This window comes from Mobula birostris, chromosome 4, assembly GCF_030028105.1.
Source record: "Mobula birostris isolate sMobBir1 chromosome 4, sMobBir1.hap1, whole genome shotgun sequence".
Lineage (NCBI taxonomy): Eukaryota > Metazoa > Chordata > Chondrichthyes > Myliobatiformes > Myliobatidae > Mobula > Mobula birostris.
The window spans coordinates 125743831-125766579 of record NC_092373.1 but is presented as its reverse complement, the minus strand read 5'-3'; the positions used below and the strand labels follow the sequence as shown (position 1 = coordinate 125766579).

The 22749-nt window shown below is 42.1% G+C and overlaps 1 protein-coding gene across 2 annotated transcripts in view; it reads left to right on the top strand.

Annotated features, from left to right (window-relative positions):
* naf1 (nuclear assembly factor 1 homolog (S. cerevisiae)) overlaps window positions 1-22749 on the top strand; it is a 215781-nt gene that overhangs the window by 98467 nt on the left and 94565 nt on the right. For both annotated transcript variants that reach the window (XM_072256013.1, XM_072256012.1), the window contains exon 5: window positions 13575-13657. In XM_072256013.1, coding sequence (XP_072112114.1) covers window positions 13575-13657 — 83 coding nt within the window. The remainder of the gene's footprint in view (window positions 1-13574; window positions 13658-22749) is intronic.

Below are 22749 nucleotides of genomic sequence, written 5' to 3'. Positions count from 1 at the left end.
TCCTTACAGTGAACTGTATTATAGAAAAATGCGCAAGGCTCAGCAGTCAAGCAAGCCTTCCACATCAGCCACAGCAGACGACGAACCTCGACCTTCCGACATTGAGGCGGGCAGAGATAGGGGAAGATGAGCCACCTGCTTTAATGGGAACAGAGGACGAGATGACACCCCAGTGTCCCACCACCCCAACCCCCAGGCTACAGACAGATACCGATTCGTGGAGAACGCAACGGTAGCTGGGAGACACACAGCACATCTTTAAGAAAAAAGCCGAAATAAACATTCTAATTAATTAGGTGCTGCCCCACACGTAAATGTCGGCCCAGATCAGAGGCGATGCATTCGGCACTGATCTGAGCCGACAATTACGTGCCGGGCGGCACCTAATTAATTAGAATGTTTATTTCGGCTTTTTTCTTAAATATGTGTTGTGTGCCGCCCAACTACCGCTGGACTCCTGCATACTTCGCGGCAATGTATCAGTCGGTGGCCTGGAGGGTGGGGGCCACTGCACCACCCAAACTCCGACGAGTCAGTCTAACACACCATCATCAGTGTGCTCAGCAAGCTGGCTTCCCGATTACGGTAAGTGATACTACACTGTACATAGATTATTTCTACTTTATGTCGGCTGTGTATTTTTACGTGTTATTTGGTATGATTTGGCAGCTTCATAGCTTAAAGGTTACTGGAGAGCGCTTGCGTGAGATTTTCGCTACGGAGAACAGTGCAGTAATGATTATGGAAAAGTAGTTCTACTTTATATAGGCTGTGTATTAATCATATCATTCCTGTTTTTACTATATGTTACTGTTATTTTAGGTCTTATGTGTTATTTGGCATGATTTGGTAGGTTATTTTTGGGTCTGTGAACGCTTACAAAATTTTCCCATATAAATAAATGGTAATTGCTTCTTCGCTTTACGATATTTCAGCTTACGAACCGTTTCACAGGAACGCTCTACCTTCGGATGGCAGGGAAAACCTGTACCATGAATTACTATTTCAACTCTGGAGAACTCCCATCCACTGCCACCATACTTATTTCATCAACTGACATCAAGAACATTAACATTTTCCAAAACTGTGTCCTTGTATATCTAAGTAAGCGGTGGGTGGTGTGCACATTTAAGACAGTTTCTAATATAAATGTCACTATGTGTTAACATTTTGGAATTAATATGCATTTCTAGTTTAGGTCTTATAAAATTATTTTCCTGTTTGGACTATTTTTCTCCTTTAAAGTGAAAACTACTCTATCCTTTCTGCACCAGGGGTTCCCAACCTCGGGTCCACAGACCCCTTGCTTAATGCTAATGGTCAATGGCTTAAAAAAAGTTGGGAACCTTGCTCTACACACATGACTGTGTGGCTTGGCACTACTCAAATGTCATCTATAAATTTGCCAATGACACAACTATTGTTGGTAGAATTTTGGATGGTGACAAGAAGATGTAGAGGAGCAAGGTGCTTCAGCTGGTTGAGTGGGGTCGCAACAACAGCCTTTCACTCAGTGGTAGTAAAACCAAGGAATTGATTGTGGATTTCAGGAAGAGCAAGACAGGGAACACAGACCAGTCCTCATCGAGGGATAAGCAGTGGAAAGGGTGTGGACTGTCAAGTCCCTGGGTGTCAACTATGAAGATCTATCCTGGGTCCAACATATGGATGCAATTACAAAGTAGTTAGACAGCGACTATATTTCATTAGGAGTTTGAGGAGATTTGGTATGTCACCAAAGATGCTCACAAATTTTCAGAGGTATTCTGACTGGTTGCATCATGTCTGGTATGGAGGGGCTACTGAATAGCATAGAAAAAAGCTGAAGAAAGTTGTAAACTCAGTTGTAGTGTCATCATGGGCACTAGCCTCCCCAGTATTGAGGATGCCTCAAAGAAGGGATATCCATCATTAAGGACCCCCCCATCACTCAGGAATTTCCCTCTTCTCATTGCTATCATCAGGGAGGAGATGCAGGAGCCTGAAGACATGCACTCATTGTTTCAGGAACAGTTTCTTCCTTTCCGCCATCAGATTTTCGAATGGACAATGAATCCATGACACTACCTCACTACTTTTTCCTCTCTTTTTGCACTGATTTAATTTATTTTTTATATATACTTATTGTAATTTATAGTGTTTGATATGTATTGTGATGTACTCTTGCCACAAAATAAAACAAATTTCACAACATATAGTCATAGTCATACTTTATTGATCCTGGGGGAAATTGGTTTTCGTTACAGTTGCACCATGGGTAATAAATAGTAATAGAACCATAAATAGTTAAATAGTAATATGTAAATTATGCCAGTAAATTATGAAATGTCCAGGACCAACCTATTGGCTCAGGGTGTCTGACCCTCCAAGGGAGGAGTTGTAAAGTTTGATGGCCACAGGCAGGAATGACTTCCTATGTGGAAAGAGATCAACCCTCCTACAGTATTTCATTGGTTTTCACAAACTATGGTGTGTCTGAATTTGGAGAAAATTAGAAGTGCAGTTTATGACCCTTCTATTAAGTTTGAAAAAATTTGGAGGCCATTTATTCAACATTTTCATTTGATGTAATTTGATCATTTCCAAACTGGTTTTATTTCTCTTGTCTGTTGTTGGAGGGGAGTGGAGGCGTCGACGCTGAGGTTTTCTTCTTTTCCATTTTTAAGTTGTTAGTTTTGCCCAAGTCTTTTAGTTTAGTTTAGTTTTTTTTTCTTTTGGGATGGGTTTTTTTTTCTTTTTTTGTCTTTTTCCTTTTTTTTTGCTTTATATTATCCGTGATCATTTTTACATGTATGGGAGTTTTAGTAATTTCCACTATTTGGTTTTGCAATTACTCTTTTTTTAAATGTAACAATACATCTCATATTATTTGTATTATTGCTATGTTTTGTTTCTATATTTTGAAATTAATAAAAAGATTGAAAAAGAAAGGAATGACTTCCTATGACGTTCTGTGTTGCATCTCGGTGGAATGAGTCTCCGGCTGAATGTACTCCTGTGCCCACCTAGTACGGTATGTAGTGGATGGGAGACATTGACCAAGATGGCATGCAACTTGGACAGCATCTTCTTTTCACACACCACCGTGAGAGAGTCCAGTTCCATCCCCACAACATCACTGGCCTTACGAATGAGTTTGTTGATTCTGTTGGTGTCTGCTACCCTCAGCCTGCTGCCCCAGCACACAACAGCAAACATGATAGCACTGGCCACCACAGACTCGTAGAACATCCTCAGCATCGTCCAGCAGATGTTAAAGGACCTCAGTCTCCTCAGGAAATAGAGATGGCTCTGACCCTTCTTGTAGACAGCCTCAGTGTTCTTAGACCAGTCCAGTTTATTGTCGGTTCGTATCCCCAGGTATTTGTAATCCTCCACCACGTCCACACTGACCCCCTAGATGGAAACAAGGGTCACCGGTACCTTAGCTCTCCTCATGTCTACCACCAGCTCCTTAATCTTTTTCACATTAAGCTGCAGATAATTCTGCTCACACCATGTGACATTGTTTCCTACCGTAGCCCTGTACTCAGCCTCATCTCCCTTGTTGATGCATCCAACTATGGCAGAGTCATCAGAAAATTTCCGAAGATGACAAGACTCTGTGCAGTAGTTGAAGTCTGAGGTGTAAATGGTGAAGAGAAAGGGAGACAAGACAGTCCCCTGTGGAGCCCCAGTGCTGCTGATCACTCTGTCGGACACACAGTGTTGCAAGCACACGTACTGTGGTCTGCCAGTCAGGTAATCAGTAATCCATGACACCAGGAAAGCATCCACCTGCATCGCTGTCAGCTTCTCCAGTGATAGTAAATCTGATTCTGAAATTTTTCATGCTGTGCTTTGCCGGACTCTGTGCTTTAAGTCTCAATGGCTATGAAATAAAATGAACAAAATTATGATCTTTATATTTACATTCAACAGCAAAAAAAAAAGTGTATATTGAATTTAATAGGAATGTCAGGACAGTTTGTTTTTCTTAACCAGTTAAAAATTAGCAAAATAAGATGCATAAAGCCAGTATATATATTTGACATGAAAACATATTGCTTTAAGAGACTTTACAAACAAGTTCAAAATGATTGCTGTCATTAGAGCAAATGTCAACCGATGGAGATTTTTATTTCAGCCAATTAACACTCATCTGTGGTTCACCTGAACACACATTGTAAATGCAATCTCTTTAAACCTTCATTTAAAAGATAGCTCAGTAGTATGTTGTCAATGGGATCATAAATGTATTGTGTTGCTGACAAAGAATGCAGTGTTTTAAAAGCATTGATCCTTGAAATTATTGTTAATGAATAGTTTGACAAAATTCCCTGAAATAGAGTGCATTATATTTCTTAGAAGACATGAGTTTGCAAATTCTTTGACTATTTCAAATCTCAATACTAATACGGTAAACTAATCTTCTGAAGTAACTTTTTGTTGTTCTCTGTCAAAATCTCCAGTATGTCACAGTGGTGCAGTTAGTAGATAACGTTGCCTCGCATTGCCAAGTCTCTTTTACTTCCCGCATTTTAATGCAATAAAACCACTATGTTCCATCCAATTTAGGTCCAAAGGAGCTGATCCACTCTTGCCAATGGATGGAGTCTTTTTTACCCAGGTTTGCATATTCAGCAGACCAGATTGTACAATTAGACTTTTGCTGTTAACTCTCCCCTTAATTACTGTGTTTAAAGTCTGTCACGAGCCTTGTGGCCCATCAAGCCGGTGCTTATGCCAGTCTCCCTGGCGTGAAGCGACTGAAAGTACGAGACTCCCCCCCCCCCGGATAGGACGCCAGTCTATCACGAGGTTAACCCCCAGCATTTTTGCTGGTACCCATTCTCAGCTGGTAGACTGAAGCATTGTGTGGTTAAGTGCCCTGCTCAAGGACACACAGGCTGCCCCGGCCGAGGCTCAAACCCACGACCTTCAGATTGCCAGTCCAACGCCCTAACCACTTGGCCACGCTCCACACATTAATTACTGTGTGCTCTAGAACAACTTTGTTACACCTCCATTCCTGTGCTTGAATAAATGTTGTCTGTGCTCCCAGAAGTCTTTATCCTCTCCATCACAGGTTGGAAGTATGACATGAGTTTTGAAGAGATTTCATTTCCTGCGAACTCTTGCTAACTTACCACTCTGTGATATGGATTATGCCAGCTTTATGCTGACTTTGAATTTTCTATCCAGATGTGACCGGGTGTGGATCGTGGTGCAGCCCTTGAATGAAGGATTTGAGGCAGATATCTACTGCTTACGTGTTTGTGTAGGTTCAATCATACCACAAGCACAAAACTCCAAGTATACTAAACACATTAGTAACTGACATTTCAGAGGAGTGGCCGGGCCGACAGAGGAGTGATGTTGAGGGCATGAGTGGTCAGGTGCGCCTTTCTCAACCTTTTTGCTCTGGAGGAATCCTTAAAATAATTTTCAAGTCTCAGGAAACCCCAGAGTAAAAATTATTATATCTACAGCTCATGGTACGTTGGTGTGATCAGTAAGTTGTAGATATAATAATCAAAAAATAATTATCAATGTTCTTGAGTAGAGAATGAATTTTTAACCATCCCTTCTTGAACAAAACAGGTAGTTAAGTTTACGTTATCTTTCTTGAAATTTTTCTCTCCCTTTCATAAGTTTTAAAAACTCATAATGCATACATAATGAATTTCTGTTAAATTACTGGTTTACAAATGCTACAACATGACATTTATTGGTGAAATTTGTTGACTCATCAACTGGATAGAGAAACTGTTTTTCAGTTTATCACACAAAGCCTCTTCAACATCATGTGACTTCTGTCAATGCGTCGACTTACTGTACTGTTTGAGAGTGAAACCTTTTCAATTTCGTGGACTACACCTTGCCCTAGCATTTTACCCACTATAATCTTACACGCTGGCATTATTAGGTTCTCGCCAATTGTGTGACTTTTCCTTTTCTGAGTAATAAGTCTGCCACTAAATAACTTGTTCCCTGAATCTTTTTACTGACTGTGACTTTATTAACAAAAGCTTTATTCTGTGGTTTTGAGATTCCAATCACCATTTAAAATAATCAACACATTTACGTTTCATATGGCTGTGATTTGTAGTTAAGTGTCTTTTCAATTTTTAATGGAGCCTTTGCTGCATTTCTACATTATTTGCCACAGACTAGGCACAATGGAATAGGATAGCTTGGAACACCAGTCCATGTAAAACACACTGATATGTAACTTTCATTGTAAAGACAACATTTTTTGTGTCTGTTGTTGCACTAGTGCAGTGAAATGACTTAGAAGGTTGTAATTCTTGATTGCTAATGCATAATAAATAACTAAACAGAGAAAACAGTAAAAAAATGAAAACTTCACGATACAATTCACTTCTAACCTACACAATCCGCCTCTTGGAATGCTTACAACAACTGGAAAGTGGCAGGCCGGCAGCTGAGTCACATCGTGTAAAAATTCTTCTTTAGAATGAAAGTTTCCTTCCAATTTTCAACTATACCAGTAGAGTTTGTTTGCTGCCATGAGTCAGTTGGTGGCACATAAGGGGAAGTTGGGGGAGGTAATTCAGGAGGGAAAGGTTGACATCACAGCCCAAGTTAGCTGAGTGCATTCAATACTCGGAAAGAGCCCTTCATGCGCCCCATCAGCCTACTATCCTCCCGTCCGAGCAATACTGCGCTCCTCATCAGCCTACTGTCATCCCCTCTGTGCAATACAGTTCTCACTAATTATTAGCCAACCGTCCTGCCCTCTGTGCAATACAGTGCTCACCAATTATCAATGGCCTCGCCTACCTCGTGTCAAGAGCTGGGAATAAACACGGTCCTGCTGTGCACTGCCATACTGGGCTGAGATTGCTAACGGGGCTGCTTGGTCACTGCCCTCCACTGCGAGTGCTCACGTTGTACTCAACTCAAAAAACGATGTTTATTTTTTTGAATTACGATTTCTTGTGGAAACCCTAGCGACCTCTCATGGTACCCTAGGGTTTCGCAGAATCCTGGTTGTGAAACCCTGGTCTAATGTATTAAACAGCACCGAAGGACCTTGAGTTTGAATTCATTCAGTTAAATGGTGGGTTGCTGTTCATGCATTTCTTGGTGGCAATAAAATGCTTCCATTTATGACTAGGGCCACGTTGCTTTCTGAGAGTATAGGTGCACCTTATCAACTGCATTATCAGCTACTTCTTAATTCACAGGTGTCCAGAGGGTAATAGTAGAGGGTAGATGGAAAGTAACTTACTTTAAAAAAAAATTGAATAAATAACTGTTATCCATGACAAGGCCAACAGAAAGGAGTACTGAGGTAGTGAGCAAGTTGATAAATTCTTGATTAACTGGTACACTTAATTAACCAACACCTGTAAGGTCTGGTATATATTAGATAACACATGATTGTAAAAAAACAACAGAAACAGGAAAAAAAGTAAACAACAGGAATTCTGCAGATGCTGGAAATTCAAGCAACACACATCAAAGTTGCTGGTGAATGCAGCAGGCCAGGCAGCATCTGTAGGAAGAGGTGCAGTCGACGTTTCAGGCCGAGACCCTTCGTCAGGACTAACTGAAGGAAGAGTGAGTAAGGGATTTGAAAGTTGGAGGGGGAGGGGGAGATCCAAAATGATAGGAGAAGACAGGAGGGGGAGGGATAGAGCCAAGAGCTGGACAGGTGATAGGCAAAAGGGGATACGAGAGGATCATGGGGCAGGAGGTCCGGGAAGAAAGACAAGGTGGGTGGGGGGGGACCCAGAGGATGGGCAAGAGGTATATTCAGAGGGACAGAGGGAGAAAAAGGAGAGTGAGAGAAAGAATGTGTGCATAAAAATAAGTAACAGATGGGGTACGAGGGGGAGGTGGGGCCTTAGCGGAAGTTAGAGAAGTCGATGTTCATGCCATCAGGTTGGAGGCTACCCAGACGGAATATAAGGTGTTGTTCCTCCAACCTGAGTGTGGCTTCATCTTTACAGTAGAGGAGGCCGTGGATAGACATGTCAGAATGGGAATGGGATGTGGAATTAAAATGTGTGGCCACTGGGAGATCCTGCTTTCTCTGGCGGACAGAGCGTAGATGTTCAGCAAAGCGGTCTCCCAGTCTGCGTCGGGTCTCGCCAATATATAAAAGGCCACATCGGGAGCACCGGACGCAGTATATCACCCCAGTCGACTCACAGGTGAAGTGTTGCCTCACCTGGAAGGACTGTTTGGGGCCTTGAATGGTGGTAAGGGAGGAAGTGTAAGGGCATGTGTAGCACTTGTTCCGCTTACACGGATAAGTGCCAGGAGGGAGATCAGTGGGGAGGGATGGGGGGGACGAATGGACAAGGGAGTTGCGTAGGGAGCGATCCCTGCGGAATGCGGGGGGGGGAGAGGGAAAGATGTGCTTAGTGGTGGGATCCCGTTGGAGGTGGCGGAAGTTACGGAGAATAATATGTTGGACCCGGAGGCTGGTGGGGTGGTAGGTGAGGACCAGGGGAACCCTATTCCTAGTGGGGTGGCGGGAGGATGGAGTGAGAGCAGATGTACGTGAAATGGGGAGATGCGTTTAAGAGCAGAGTTGATAGTGGAGGAAGGGAAGCCCCTTTCTTTAAAAAAGGAAGACATCTTCCTCGTCCTAGAATGAAAAGCCTCATCCTGAGAGCAGATACGGCAGAGACGGAGGAATTGCGAGAAGGGGATGGCATTTTTGCAAGAGACAGGGTGAGAAGAGGAATAGTCCAGATAGCTGTGAGAGTCAGTAGGCTTATAGTAGACATCAGTGGATAAGCTGTCTCCAGAGACAGAGACAGAAAGATCTAGAAAGGGAAGGGAGGTCAAGAAGGGGATGGCGTTTTTGCAAGAGACAGGGTGAGAAGAGGAATAGTCCAGATAGCTGTGAGAATCAGTAGGCTTATAGTAGACATCAGTAGATAAGCTGTCTCCAGAGACAGAGACAGGAAGATCTAGAAAGGGGAGGGAGGTGTCGGAAATGGACCAGGTAAACTTGAGGGCAGGGTGAAAGTTGGAGGCAAAGGTAATAAAGTCAACGAGTTCTGCATGCGTGCAGGAAGCAGCGCGAATGCAGTCGTCGATGTAGCAAAGGAAAAGTGGGGGACAGATACCAGAATAGGCACGGAACATAGATTGTTCCACAAAGCCAACAAAAAGGCAGGCCATACGGGTGCCCATAGCTACACCTTTAGTTTGGAGGAAGTGGGAGGAGCCAAAGGAGAAATTATTAAGAGTAAGGACTAATTCCGCTAGACGGAGCAGAGTGGTGGTAGAGGGGAACTGATTAGGTCTGGAATCCAAAAAGAAGCGTAGAGCTTTGAGACCATCCTGATGGGGGATGGAAGTATATAAGGACTGGACATCCATGGTGAAAATAAAGCGGTGGGGGCCAGGGAACTTAAAATCATCGAAAAGTTTAAGAGCGTGAGAAGTGTCACGAACATAGGTCGGAAGGGATTGAACAAGGGGTGATAAAACCGTGTCGAGGTATGCAGAAACGAGTTTGGTGGGGCAGGAGCAAGCTGAGACAATAGGTCGGCCAGGACAGGCGGGAAAAAAAGTAATCAGTTTGGCTGTTTTACCATTCACCAAGGTCATGACTGAATCTTGTATCTGATACCCCATTTTCCTGCATTATCCTTGTTGGTGGTATTTTTTAATAACTGAAAATCAATTAGTCTCTCTTGAACAAAGTCTCCCACGGCTCTCAGGGTTGAAAGAACCAAAGTGTCAGCACTCCATGCATGAGGATATTACTTCAAATCTTATTCTTAAAAATCATACCCCTTATTCTGGTTGTAAACCTCTTTGGGGGAAAAAAGATCTTTTTGCAGTTGGTTATCAATTGTTCTAAGAGATACGTTCTTGTTCTTTGAAAGAAAGTTTCAATGAGATCTCTTCTAAAATGTGGAGAACATAGTTTGGTATGGACTAGATGGGGCAAAAGGCCTGTTTCCGTGCTGTACTTTTCTATAACTCTATGATTATAGGCCTAGTATTCTCAATCATTACAGCAAACTTTCCATCCCCGTATCCAGTCTTGTGAATGCTTTCTGCACTCTTGAGAAATATATCTTTTTTGATCTTTCGTCACAAGAAGCCCTGTATAATTGCAGTAAGACAGTGGCACTCCTTTATTCAATCCTCTTGTAATAGAAACAACATACAATTGCCACCTTAATTGCTTGCTGCACCTCCATGTTGCTTTTCAGTGACAAGGACATTTAGGCCCCTAGGTACATTATCTGCACTGCCATATGTCAGCTGTTACTTATTTATAGTCGTTACATTTTACTTTATCTTTCAGATGGTAATGAGCACTGACATATAACAGAAATTTAAATACTACTCTTATGTATTTGCAAACCATTATAGGTCTATCAGGAGCAGTTTGAGTACAGTGCACTCAGTTGAATAGTTGCATTTTCAGCATGATACTGGGCTTGAAGTCTTATTACTTGTCTAATAGATGGGCTGTGATTTGCTTTTATTTGTCCAGTGCAATGTGAACTCATAGGGCAAGCATGGCATTTGAATTTATTTAAATCTTACATCCATCTCACAACGTGAAGAAGTAAACATCTTTGCAATGTACAGACATGTGAATTTAAAATTCTAATGGCTTGTAGAACGAAGCTGTCCCATAGCCTGTTGGTCCTGTCTTTAATGCTGTGGTACCGTTTGCCAGATGAAAGTAGCTGTAGCAGTTCATAGTTGGGGTGACTGGTGTCCCCGATGATCTTCCAGGCCCTCTTTATACACCTACTGCTGTAAATGTCCTCAGTGGCGGGAAGTTCACATTCACAGATGTGCTGGGCTGTCCGTACCAGGCGGTGATACAGCCAATCAGGATGCTCTCAATGGTACCCCTGTGGAAGGTCTTGAGGATTTGGTGGCTCATGCCGAACTTCTTCAGTCGCCTGAGGTGAAAGAGATGCTGTTGTGCTTTTTTTTGCCACACAGCTGTCTGTACAGTCCAGGTGAGATCTTTGGTGACGTGTTTACAGAAATGCATGGACATCTGCAGGAATGGCACACTATTCTTGCACTTAGCGCCATCCTGATTTCATTTACTTAAGCTCATGGGTATCCCTCACAGTTATCTTGCCATTCTGTCTGCTTTCAAAATAGAGTCGTACTTCATGTTACGCCGCTGGTATTTGGGGCAGTAATGAAGGTCCGTTTCTGGTGGTGTTCAGGGCTTCCTTCGTCGTGGCAATAGCTTTCTTTCATTTTTCACTTTTGTCAGCTATGCAAGTCCCTGGGGGAGATTTAGTAGTACCGTCGCACTCAGATGTAGAAGGATTCTTCATTTCTGTTCCTGTAACACATTTGTTTTACCAGTCAGGGCTGTTAGCCCTGAGCTGTGCCCCCATACCTGGAGGACTGGTGGACCGCTCTTAGTCTAGCCTGTACCCTTTGACCTGTTTGTCATGGGTGACCCAACCAAAAGCCAAAGCATGAAGTTCTGACTCCAGCCAGCATAGCAGTCTGGGTCAGTAATGCAACATAAATAAGAGGGTGTTTTATTGAAGATTAATACTTCAATGCCAATGTCATTCATTAAAATAAATCTCTTCTATAGGGTTGAATTCTTTTTCTTTAAACATGTTTTATTTAGAATGCACAAATGTGGACTTTCACTTTCCTTTTTACTTAATAGTTTTGAAATCTTTATTCTGATGGTGTTTCAATGAGTGACAGACTCATCCCAGAAGCATCATTGTGCTTTGTTTATTCAATCCTGCACTGCTTCCTTTGAATAGGCACAAAAATACATTATTTCAATAATATCTGGCACATTGTATTTTTTCATGCCATCTTATCATTTAGACAATAAATAAAACGTTTCTTCACAACAAAATGAAATTATACAGCAATATTTTAAAAAATGAAGAAAATCTGAATGAAAAGCAATAGATAGAGGCAAACAATAAAAAATACTTGGGATTAAAAATTGAAAGAATCATGTCTAGACCTGAAGTTGAAAAGAAGCCAGGAGTTGTAGTGTAACTGGAAAATATTTCAAAGAGAATATCAAGGAATTGAATGCCAAAATTTGCTTTTGTTTTTATCGAGTTAAATCGAGTAGTCTGCTGTGTTGGCCCACGTGTCATAAACATTTCACACAGATTGCTATTTATATTTTTTTTTAAAACAAGTTGAGGTTGACGACTTGGTTACAGAAACTGTGTTCTCAGCAAGGCTGACATTATTGCTGTTCACAGTTGTCTTTAAGGTGGTTATTTGTTGCTGCTATCTGCAGGATAGCTTATAGTAGTTAAGAGACCAAATAAGACTTACTCATTGGGGAGCACCAGGAGTAACACATAGGGCAGACTAGTTAAAGCAGTAGAATTCTTTCTTAGAAGGATGTTTATAGAGTGGTTAGGATTTCAGTACAATCAAATAGCTCGGTATATATTTTTGTAACTGGTTGCATTTTTGTTGTTGATTCATATTCTCAAGTCAATCCATTGTGTCCAGGTCTCCATGTTGGCGGCCTAGCTACATCAGCAGTAGCATTGATGAAGAAAGTTGCACAAATCTATTTACCCAAGAGTGACTTTCCATCATTGCTGTTTCCACAAAATGATCCCTGGGTTGATTCTGAAAGAATTTTGTCTAAATCTGGAGCAGCTGCCATCACCCAAAGCACTATTAAAGCAAGGGAGTTTTAAAATTAATGAAAAGATGTTGATGGCTATTGATTAGGTGCAGATATTCTTGCTGAAATCAAGGCAGGGATACTGGATATGCTACTGGTTTGTAAAGGTTGATTTAGGTCATATGTTGCTATCGAATATTTTTCCCTCACCCATCTTCTTTTCTTCAGGACCATTAAGATTAATGGTTGAACCACTGTTAAAAGGTATATTGAATGAAATTTGTACAATTGTTAAAATTTTGCTAAGACTTCTGAACTTCTTTGGTATTATGCTACATGCTGAATTATCCCATAATATTGGGACAATATTTGTTGTATATCGTGGCAAGATTTTTGCCTTATGTCTAATTCTTAGAATTAATTTTTCCTTCAGTAATTACATACCAAACTATTAAAACCACCATCAAACTAGAGCTATCCATGCCTTGATTATTTCAATTACATAAGATCAAAACCACTGTTGATAAAATCCAATCCATTTACTGATCTAATTTTAACTTTTGGAATGTGTGAACAGAATGTATCAAATGAACCTTGTGGAATGAAGGTTCCATCCCACTGATTCCACTGCCTATTATCTTGAACACACTGATACTAGTGAATTATGGGATACATATAGTACTAAGGTTCCGTACTGAGCCATTTGCTGATTTTATTGGTGCCGCAGTCAAATTTTCGAGCAGAAACCTGGAAATAAAAACAGAACTTCCTAAAAATACTTAGGTCAGGCACAATCTTTGCAGAGAGAAACAAACTTGATCTTTTCAGATTTCAGATTTTATTTATAATAAAAAATCAGATTAAAAAAAGCTTCTATACGTTGAAATTTTCAAGTGTGTTTTGCTTCCAAGTGCATTGTAATATGGAATTTATTTTGTATGTGAAAATTTTAATGTTGTTCCTGGATGTGTCTTTTCATTTGCAGTAATTGTGGAATCACTGAAGGATATGCCACCAGTGAATGAAGAAACTATCCTTTTCAGAAAGAACAGGAATTCAGTTGGGCAGGTAATTTACATAAGAATAATTAACATTTGATAAGGCATAGCAATTTGTGAAACTGTTTCTGGATTTTCTAATGTTGCAATTATACAATTCCTTAAATTTTGCTGAGGAAAAGATTCTCACATTGAACTTGTCAGAAGTAGAAGCTGCGGTCACCTATTGCTTAATTGAAATTCAAGGATGATTGTTGCTGATCAATGTTTTTTTTTCTTTGCCTTGGTTAAGGCAGCACTGCCAGAACAAAGGTTTTAAAACACTACTTCGTGACTTGAAAGGTTGGATTCTGGGCTGCCATCATTCATTCATTGCTGAACTGAGTATGGTAAAATGAGGGTTATAATGTACTGTTTATTTTCTACTGGTATTTTATGCTGAATGCAGCTGATTAAGTGATGATACTAGTCATTATTCAATATTGTTAGATAGTTGAGAATTGTCAACAATAATGAAGGTAAGTGTTGACTACAGCACGGTCAGAGGTGGGTATAGTTCCTCAATTGCTGCTTAATATAGCAAAGTGGATTAGGGCCATTGGTAGAATAGAGGGAAGTAGGTACTTGAGTGGCAATAAAAATAAAGCACTGGATGTGTAATGGTAATGTTGGATGCATTATACAATGAGCTGTTGAAACCCTTTTTTGTTATTGAAAATATTGGAATAAGTGAGATTCATCATTGTGTCCAATGAGGTGTAATTAATTTCTGTAAAGCTTATAGTCAATATGAACTATGTGTTGTACAGTATACTATTTAAGGGATAAATGTGAATCAGATGCTTATTGAGTATTGAATTCAATGATACGAGATCCGGCATTCAGTGAAGACAATAATAACACACTCAGCTACCAGGATGTATAGCAAAGATAATTTGGTGGAAAACCAAAAAAAATCTCTGTGTTCTTGTACAAAAGTTTACAAGGAATACCACTTAGCATCAATTCCATTTTATATGCAATATAGTACCACTTCAAAGGTGCCCTGTTAATTTGATTCTTTAAAATATCTGGCTGCCACAGTAGGTGTTGAGAAATGTTTTTTCTTTGCTCTATAGAAATGTAAATGTTGGAATAAATTGAAGTAATTGACACAAAAGGATAGGATGCTCTGTGTGAATCGTGAGAAATGTGGCAGATGTTAAGGGTTTTTCCTCTCTGGAATAGATATCGATATGTAGCTAACGTGGGTGTATTTGCAGAAGTCAGAATGCAGGTGGTATTTTGAATTTAGTGTGGAGGCTAATATTGCCATTTCAGTGCAGGAGATGATAAAACACCTGAGAATAATTTTGCTAATCAATTATAAACAAGAGAAAATCTGCAGATGCTGGAAGTCCGAGCAACACAGACACACACATACTTACTTGGTTGTTTGTTTATTTTGAGATACGGTGCAGAATAGGCACTTCCGGCGCTTTGGGCCAGATCACCAGTAACCCATCAATTTAACCCTGGCTACCTTACAATGACTAATTAACCTACTAACCAGTACACCTTTGGGCTGTGGGAGGAAACCAGAGCACTCGGAGGAAACCCACGCATTCCATGGGAGGATGTATATACTCCTTACAGAGAACGCTGGAATTGAATTCTGAACTCCGACACTCCGAGTTGTAATAGTGCCACACCAATCACTGTGCTACCATAGGGCCCTTTCTTTTGAAATGCTCTATAGTTTTTTTAGTGTGATTTCCCTATCCCCCTTTTTTTAGGTTATGTGCTCAAATAATGGAATTCTAGATTTGTTGTGGCTGGGCTCAATGATTCGGATTATCTTTTACCGTCCATAGTTTTGTGTGTTTTTGAAAGAGTCACTGAGGAATATAATGTATTCTTTAATGATTTGTGAGCAATAGTGATCAGTACTATTCTTTGCCAGGAATCCTGAATTCTTTTATGTCAATTTCTATATCTCTTTCTATGGCAGCTTAAAGCTGCTAGGCAGGGAATGTGCATGAAATAATCTACTGTAAAATGTTGCTATGAATCTCTTGGTGCCTTCAGTTGCAAGTCAAGTCAGCATATCTGTTAAGTTTGTCACTTATTACCTCTTGGTGCATAACTTTATTCAGAAAGCAGCACATCTCAATGCCTAGCCCAGGGAATTTTCTTTACCTGTTAAAATCATTGTGTCGCAAGACCAATACTGAACATTTCCATTAAAAAAAACATAAGATTAACAAAGTCTTGGAAGTTGGTTACTGCTACAAATCATTTCTATTTCTTGAACTGTAAATAATACTTTTATGTGAACTATATCATTCAATACAAAGATACTCAACTTATTATCCTGCAATAATTAAACAAGCCTGTTTAAAGTGGATAAGCAATGGTAATTAGAATGGAAATGAGATAGATGAAAGAAGAATTTTCAGTACTTTCTTCCAATGAATGCAGCTATTGGTTAATTTTCTGGAAATTGCATGGCTCCTTATCTGAAATTGGACAATTAAGATAGATTAAAGAATGATACCCATTTACGGGAATTTCCTAGTCAATTTCACTTATTGATGTCATTTCAAAGTTCAAGGTAAAATTTATTATCAGAGTACATACATGTCACCACATACAACCCTGAGGTTCTTTTTATGTGGGCATACTTAGCAAATCTATAGAACAGTAACGGTAAACATCAGGAACTGTAAACAAACTGTACAAGTATGCAATAACATTATAAAAGAGTCCTGAAATGAGTGTAGTTATCCCATTTTGTTCAAGAGCCTAATGGTTGAGGGGTAGTAACTCATCTCGAACCTGGTGATGCTAGTCCTGAGGCTCCATTACCTTCTACCTGATGGCAGCAGCAAGAAAAGAGCGTGGCCTGGGTGGTGAGGATCTTTGATGATGGATGCTGCTTTTCTACAGCAGCCTTTCATGTAGATGTGTTCAATGGTTGGGAGGGTTTTACCTGTGATGTGCTGGGCCGAATCAACTACCTTTTGTAGGATTTTTTGCTCAGAGACATTGATGTTCACATACCAGGCTACAATGCAGCCAGTCAGCACACTTTCCACCACATGCCTATAGAAGATTGCTGAGGTTTATGATGACATGCCAAATCTCTGCAGACTCCTGAGGAAGTAGAGGCGCTGCCGTGCTTTTTTCATGATTAGATTTACAGTATATGATGGGTCCAGGACAGGTCCTCTGGGATACTGATGCCCAGGAATTTAAAATTACTGACCCTCTCCACCTCTGATCCTCAGATGATTACTGGTTCATGGACCTCTGGTTTCCCTCTACTGGTCTGCAATCAGTTACTTGGTCTTATTGACATTGAGTGAGAGGTTGTTACTACACCACTCAGCCAAATTTTCAATCTCCCTCCTGTATGCTGATTTATCACCACCTTTGATACAACCCACAACACTGGTGTCATCAGCAAACTAGTATATGGTGTTGGGGCTGTTCTGAGCCACACAGTCACAGTTGTAAAGCGAGTTGAGCAGGGTCTAAGTACAGATCCCTGCAAAGCTCCTTTGCTGATGGAGATTGTGGAGGAGGTGTTTTTGCCAATCGAAACTGGTTGTGATTTATGAGTGAGGAAATCCAGGATCCAGTTGCATGTAGGGGTATAGAGACTCAAGTCGTGAAACTTACTGATTAGCTTAGAGGAGATGATGGTGTTAAATGTCGAGTTGTAGTCGATAAAGAGCATCCTGATGTATGCATCTTTGCTGTCCAGATGCTCCAGGGTTGTGTGAAGAGCCAATGAGATGGCATCTGCTGTAGACCTGTTGCTTTGGTAGGCAAATTGGAGCGGATTCAAGTTGCCTCTCAGACAGGGGCTGATATACTTCAACACCAGCATCTCAGAACATTTGATCACTGTGGATGTAAGTGCCACTGGGTGAATGTCATTTAGACATTGGTTACCAGTACAGTTAAAGCCTGCTTGAAATGGTAGGTACCACACACCTCTGGAGCGAGGGGTTGAAGATATCTGTGAATACACCGGCCATTTGGTCAGCACAGGTCTTCAGTACTCAGCCAGATACTCTGTCTGGACTGATGGCATGAACATCGACTTCTCTAACTTCCGCTAATGCCCCACCTCCCCCTCGTACCCCATCCGTTATTTATTTTTATACACACATTCTTTCTTTCACTCTCCTTTTTCTCCCTCTGTCCCTCTGACTATACCCCTTGCCCATCCTCTGGTTCCTCCCCCCCCCCCCCGTCTTTCTCCCCGGACCTCCTGTCCCATGATCCTCTCATATCCCCTTTGCCAATCACCTGTCCAGCTCCATCCCGCCCCCTCCTGTCTTCTCCTATCATTTTGCATCTCCCCCTCCCCCTCCCACTTTCAAATCTGTTACTAACTCTTCCCTCAGTTAGTCCTGACAAAGGGTCTCGGCCTGAAACGTCGTCTGTACCTCTTCCTAGAGATGCTGCCTGGCCTGCTGCGTTCACCAGCAACTTTGATGTGTGTTGCTCTGTCTGGACCAGATGGTTTCCTGGGATTCACTCTCTTGAAGGCAGGTGGCACGTCACCTTCTGATACTGAGACCAAAGTATCATCGAGAGACATTGAGGTGTGCAGTAGTTCCTCCCTGTTCTGGTGATCAAAGCTAGCATAGAAGGCATTGAGCTCATCTGGAAGTGAAGCTCTGCTGTCCCCTATGTTGTAAGATTTAACTTTGTTATGGTTTTCAAACCCTGCCACAGCTTTCGGGCATCCCTCGATGATTCCAGTCGAGTCTGGAATCTCCACTTTGCCCGGGGGATGGCTTTCAGGAGATCATACCTGCACCTCTCATTGCATTCTTGATCTCCAGACTTGATCGGGACTACAGAGCGTCGTGGGAGCTGAATTCTGAAGGAAGGCAGTTTTTTTTAAAAAACTTCTTCGAGTGCAAGAAGGACGAGACTGTGCAGGCGCGTGACGTCAACAGGACCGCACGGAGAGTTTAAAAAGGAGACCACCCTATACAGCGGGCAGCTGTCGGAGCAGGCACTGGAGTGAGTGGGAGCAGAGTGTAGCGCTTTGGCTTCAACGGGCTTCGGCGGTAAACGGGAAGAGGCGAGAGCGAAGCACCAACTCTTTTTTTTCTCTCCTCCCCCCTCCCCCCCCCGCCCCTTCGCTAATCAGCCTGGACAGACAGGAACAGCAGAGCTTTCACAGCTAACGGTAGTAGCTAATGTTTTAAAAAGTTCGTTTGTTTGGCGGGGTAAGTGGGTGAGTAGACTCATTTTTCCTCTTTCATTCCTGTAGAATTAGATAGCATGCCTGCAGGGTTAGTGCTTTGTTCAGAGTGTCAGATGTGGGAATCCTGGGAGACCTCCAGCCTCCCTGATGGCCACATCTACGCCAGGTTCACTGAGATGCAGCACCTCAGAGACCGTGTTAGGGGCCTGGAGCTGCAGCTTGGTGACCTACTGCTTATTAGGGAAAGTGAAGAGGTGATAGACAGGAGCTACAGGGAGGTAGTCATCCCTAGGCTACAGGGGTCAGAAAACTGGGTCACTGTCAAGAGAGCGAAGGGAAATGCCCGGATAGTGGAGAGCACACCTGTGACTGTCCCCCTCAGCAACAAATATCTTGTTCCGGATATTGTTGAGGGGGATGATCTGACAGGGGATGCCCACGGTGACCGGGTCTCTGGCACTGAGCCTGACGCTGTTGTGCAGGAGAGAAGGAGGGAGAAGAGAAATGCGGTAGTCGTAGGGGATTCCATAGTCAGGGGAACGGACAGGAGATTCTGTGAGCCTGATAGAGATACCTGCATGGTGTGTTGTCTCCCAGGTGCCAGGGTACGGGATGTCTCGGATCGGGTCCTGAATATTCTGAAGGGGGAGGGTGAGCAGCCAGTTGTCTTGGTACATGTTGGTACCAATGCCATAGATAGGACAAAGGAGGAGGTCCTGAAAAGAGATTTCCAGGAGTTAGGAAGGAAGCTGAGAAGCAGGACCTCCAGGGTAGTAATCTCAGGATTGCTACCTGTGCCACGTGCTAGCAAGGGCAAGAGTAGTAGGATCAGGCAGATGAATGTGTGGCTGAGAGACTGGTGTAGGGGGCAGGGCTTCAGATTCTTGGATAATTGGGATCTCTTCTGGGGGAAGTATGACCTGTTCAAAAAGGACAGGTTACCCCTGAAATCAAATGGGACCAATATCCTGGCGGGAAAGTTTAATAGAGCTGTTAGGAAGGGTTTAAACTAATTTGGCAGGGGGATGGGAACCGGAATGACAGAGCGGAGAAAAGGGAAAACAGAAATAAATCTAAGATAGTGAGCAGTAAAGATGTCAGGAAAGACAGGCAGGTGATGGAGCAAATTTGTAGCCATTGGGATGAGTTGCAGTGCAATAAAGTTGCAGTGAAATCAAAGCAAAAAGTATCAAATACTGGTCTTAAGGTGTTATACTTAAATGCCCGCAGCATAAGGAACAAGGTGGATGATCTTGTTGTACAGCTCCAGATTGGCAGGTATGATATTGTGGCCATCACTGAGACCTGGCTAAAGGATGCATGTCTCTGGGAGCTGAACGTCCAAGGATACACGGTATATCGGAAGGATAGGAAGGTAGGCAGAGGGGGAGGCGTGGCTTTATTGGTAAGAAATTATATTAAATCATTAAAAAGAGGTGATATAGGATCAGAAGGTGCAGAATCTTTATGGGTTGAGCTAAGAAATTGCAGGGGTAAAAGGACCCTGATGGCAGTTATTTACAGGTCTCCAAACAGCTGCAGGGATGTGGACTACAAATTACAACTGGAAATAGAAAAGGCTTGTCAGAAGGGCAGTGTTATGATAATTGTGGTGGATTTTAACATGCAAGTGGATTAGGAAAATCAGGTCGGCACTGGATCTCAAGAGAGAGAATTTGTAGAATGTCTGCGAGATGGCTTTTTAGAACAGCTTGTTGTTGAGCCCACTAGGGGATCGGCTGTACTGGATTGGGTATTGTGTAATGAACCGGAGGTGATTGGAGAGATTGAGGTGAAGGAACCCTTAGGAGACAGTGATCATAACATGATTGAGTTCACTGTGAAATTAGAAAAAGAGAAACCGAAATCTGATGTGTCGGTATTTCGCTGGGGTAAAGGAAATTACAGTGGCATGAGAGAGGAACTGGCCAGAGTTGACGGGAAAGGGACACTGGCGGGAAAGACAGCAGAGCAGCAGTGGCTGGAGTTTATGCGAGAAATGAGGAAGGTGAAAGACAGGTATATTCCAAAAAAGAAGAAATTTTCGAGTGGAAAAAGGATGCAACCGTGTTTGACAGAAGAAGTCAAAACCAAAGTTAAAGCAAAGGAGAGGGCATACAAGGAAGCAAAAATTAGTGGGAAGACAGGGGATTGGGAAGTTTTTAAAACCTTACAAAAGGAAACCAAGCAGGTCATTAAGAGGGAAAAGATTAACTATGAAAGGAAGCTAGCAAATAATATCAAAGAGGATACTAAAAGCTTTTTAAAGTATATAAAGAGTAAAAGACAGGATAGAAAATGATGCTGGAGAAATTATAATGGGAGATAAGGAGATGGCAGAGGAACTGAACGAATATTTTACATCAGTATTCACTGAGGAAGACATCAGCAGTATACCGGACACTCAAGGGTGGCAGGGAAGAGAAGTGTGCGCAGTCACAATTACGACAGAGAAAGTACTCAGGAAGCTGAATCGTCTAAAGGTAGATAAATCTCCCGGACCAGATGGAATGCACCCGCGTGTTCTGAAGGAAGTAGCTGTGGAGATTGCGGAGGCATTAGTGATGATCTTTCAAAAGTCGATAGATTCTGGCATGGTTCCGGAGGACTGGAAGATTGCAAATGTCGCTCCGCTATTTAAGAAGGGGGCAAGGAAGCAAAAAGGAAATTTTAGATCTGTTAGCTTGACATCTGTGGTTGGGAAGTTGTTGGAGTCGATTGTCAAGGATGAGGTTACAGAGTACCTGGAGGCATATGACAAGATAGGCAGAACTCAGCATGGATTCCCTAAAGGAAAATCCTGCCTGACAAACCTATTACAATTTTTTGAGGAAATTACCAGTAGGCTAGACAAGGGAGATGCAGTGGTTGTATATTTGGATTTTCAGAAGGCATTTGACAAGGTGCCACACATGAGGCTACCTAACAAGATAAGAGCCCATGGAATTACAGGAAAGTTACATATGTGGATAGAGCATTGGCTGATTGGTAGGAAACAGAGTGGGAATAAAGGGATCCTATTCTGGTTGGCTGCCGGTTACCAGTGGTTTTCCACAGGGTTCCGTGTTGGGGCCGCTTCTTTTTACATTGTACATCAATGATTTGGATTATGGAATAGAGGGCTTTGTGGCTAAGTTTGCTGACGATACGAAGATAGGTGGAGGGGCCGGTAGTGCTGAGGAAATGGAGAGTCTGCAGAGAGACTTGGATAGATTGGAAGAATGAGCAGAGAAGTGGCAAGTGAAGTACAATGTTGGAAAGTGTATGGTTATGCACTTTGGCAGAAGAAATAAATGGGCAGACTGTCATTTAAATGGGGAAAGAATTCAAAGTTTGGAGATGCAACGGGACTTGGAAGTCCTCGTACAGGATACTCTTAAAATTAACCTCCAGGTTGAGTCAGTAGTGAAGCAGGCGAATGCAATGTTGGCATTCATTTCTAGAGGAATAGAGTATAGGAGCAGGGATGTAATGTTGAGGCTCTATAAGGCACTGGTGAGACCTCACATGGAGTACTGTGGACAGTTTTGGTCTCCTTATTTAAGAAAGGATGTGCTGATGTTGGAGGGGGTACAGAGAAGATTCACGAGAATGATTCTGGGAATGAGAGGGTTAACATATGAGGAACGTTTGTCCGCTCTTGGACTGTATTCCTTGGAGTTTAGAAGAATGAGGGGAGACCTCATAGAAACATTTCGAATGTTGAAAGGCATGGACAGAGTGGGTATGGCAAAGTTGTTTCCCATGATGCGGGAGTCTAGTACGAGAGGGCATGACTTCAGGATTGAAGGGCGCCCATTCAGAACAGAAATGCCAAGAAATTTTTTTAGTCAGAGGGTGGTGAATCTATGGAATTTGTTGCCATGGGCAGCAGTGGAGGCCAAGTCATTGGGTGTATTTAAGGCAGAGATTGATAGGTGTCTGAGTAGCCAGGGCATCAAAGGTTATGG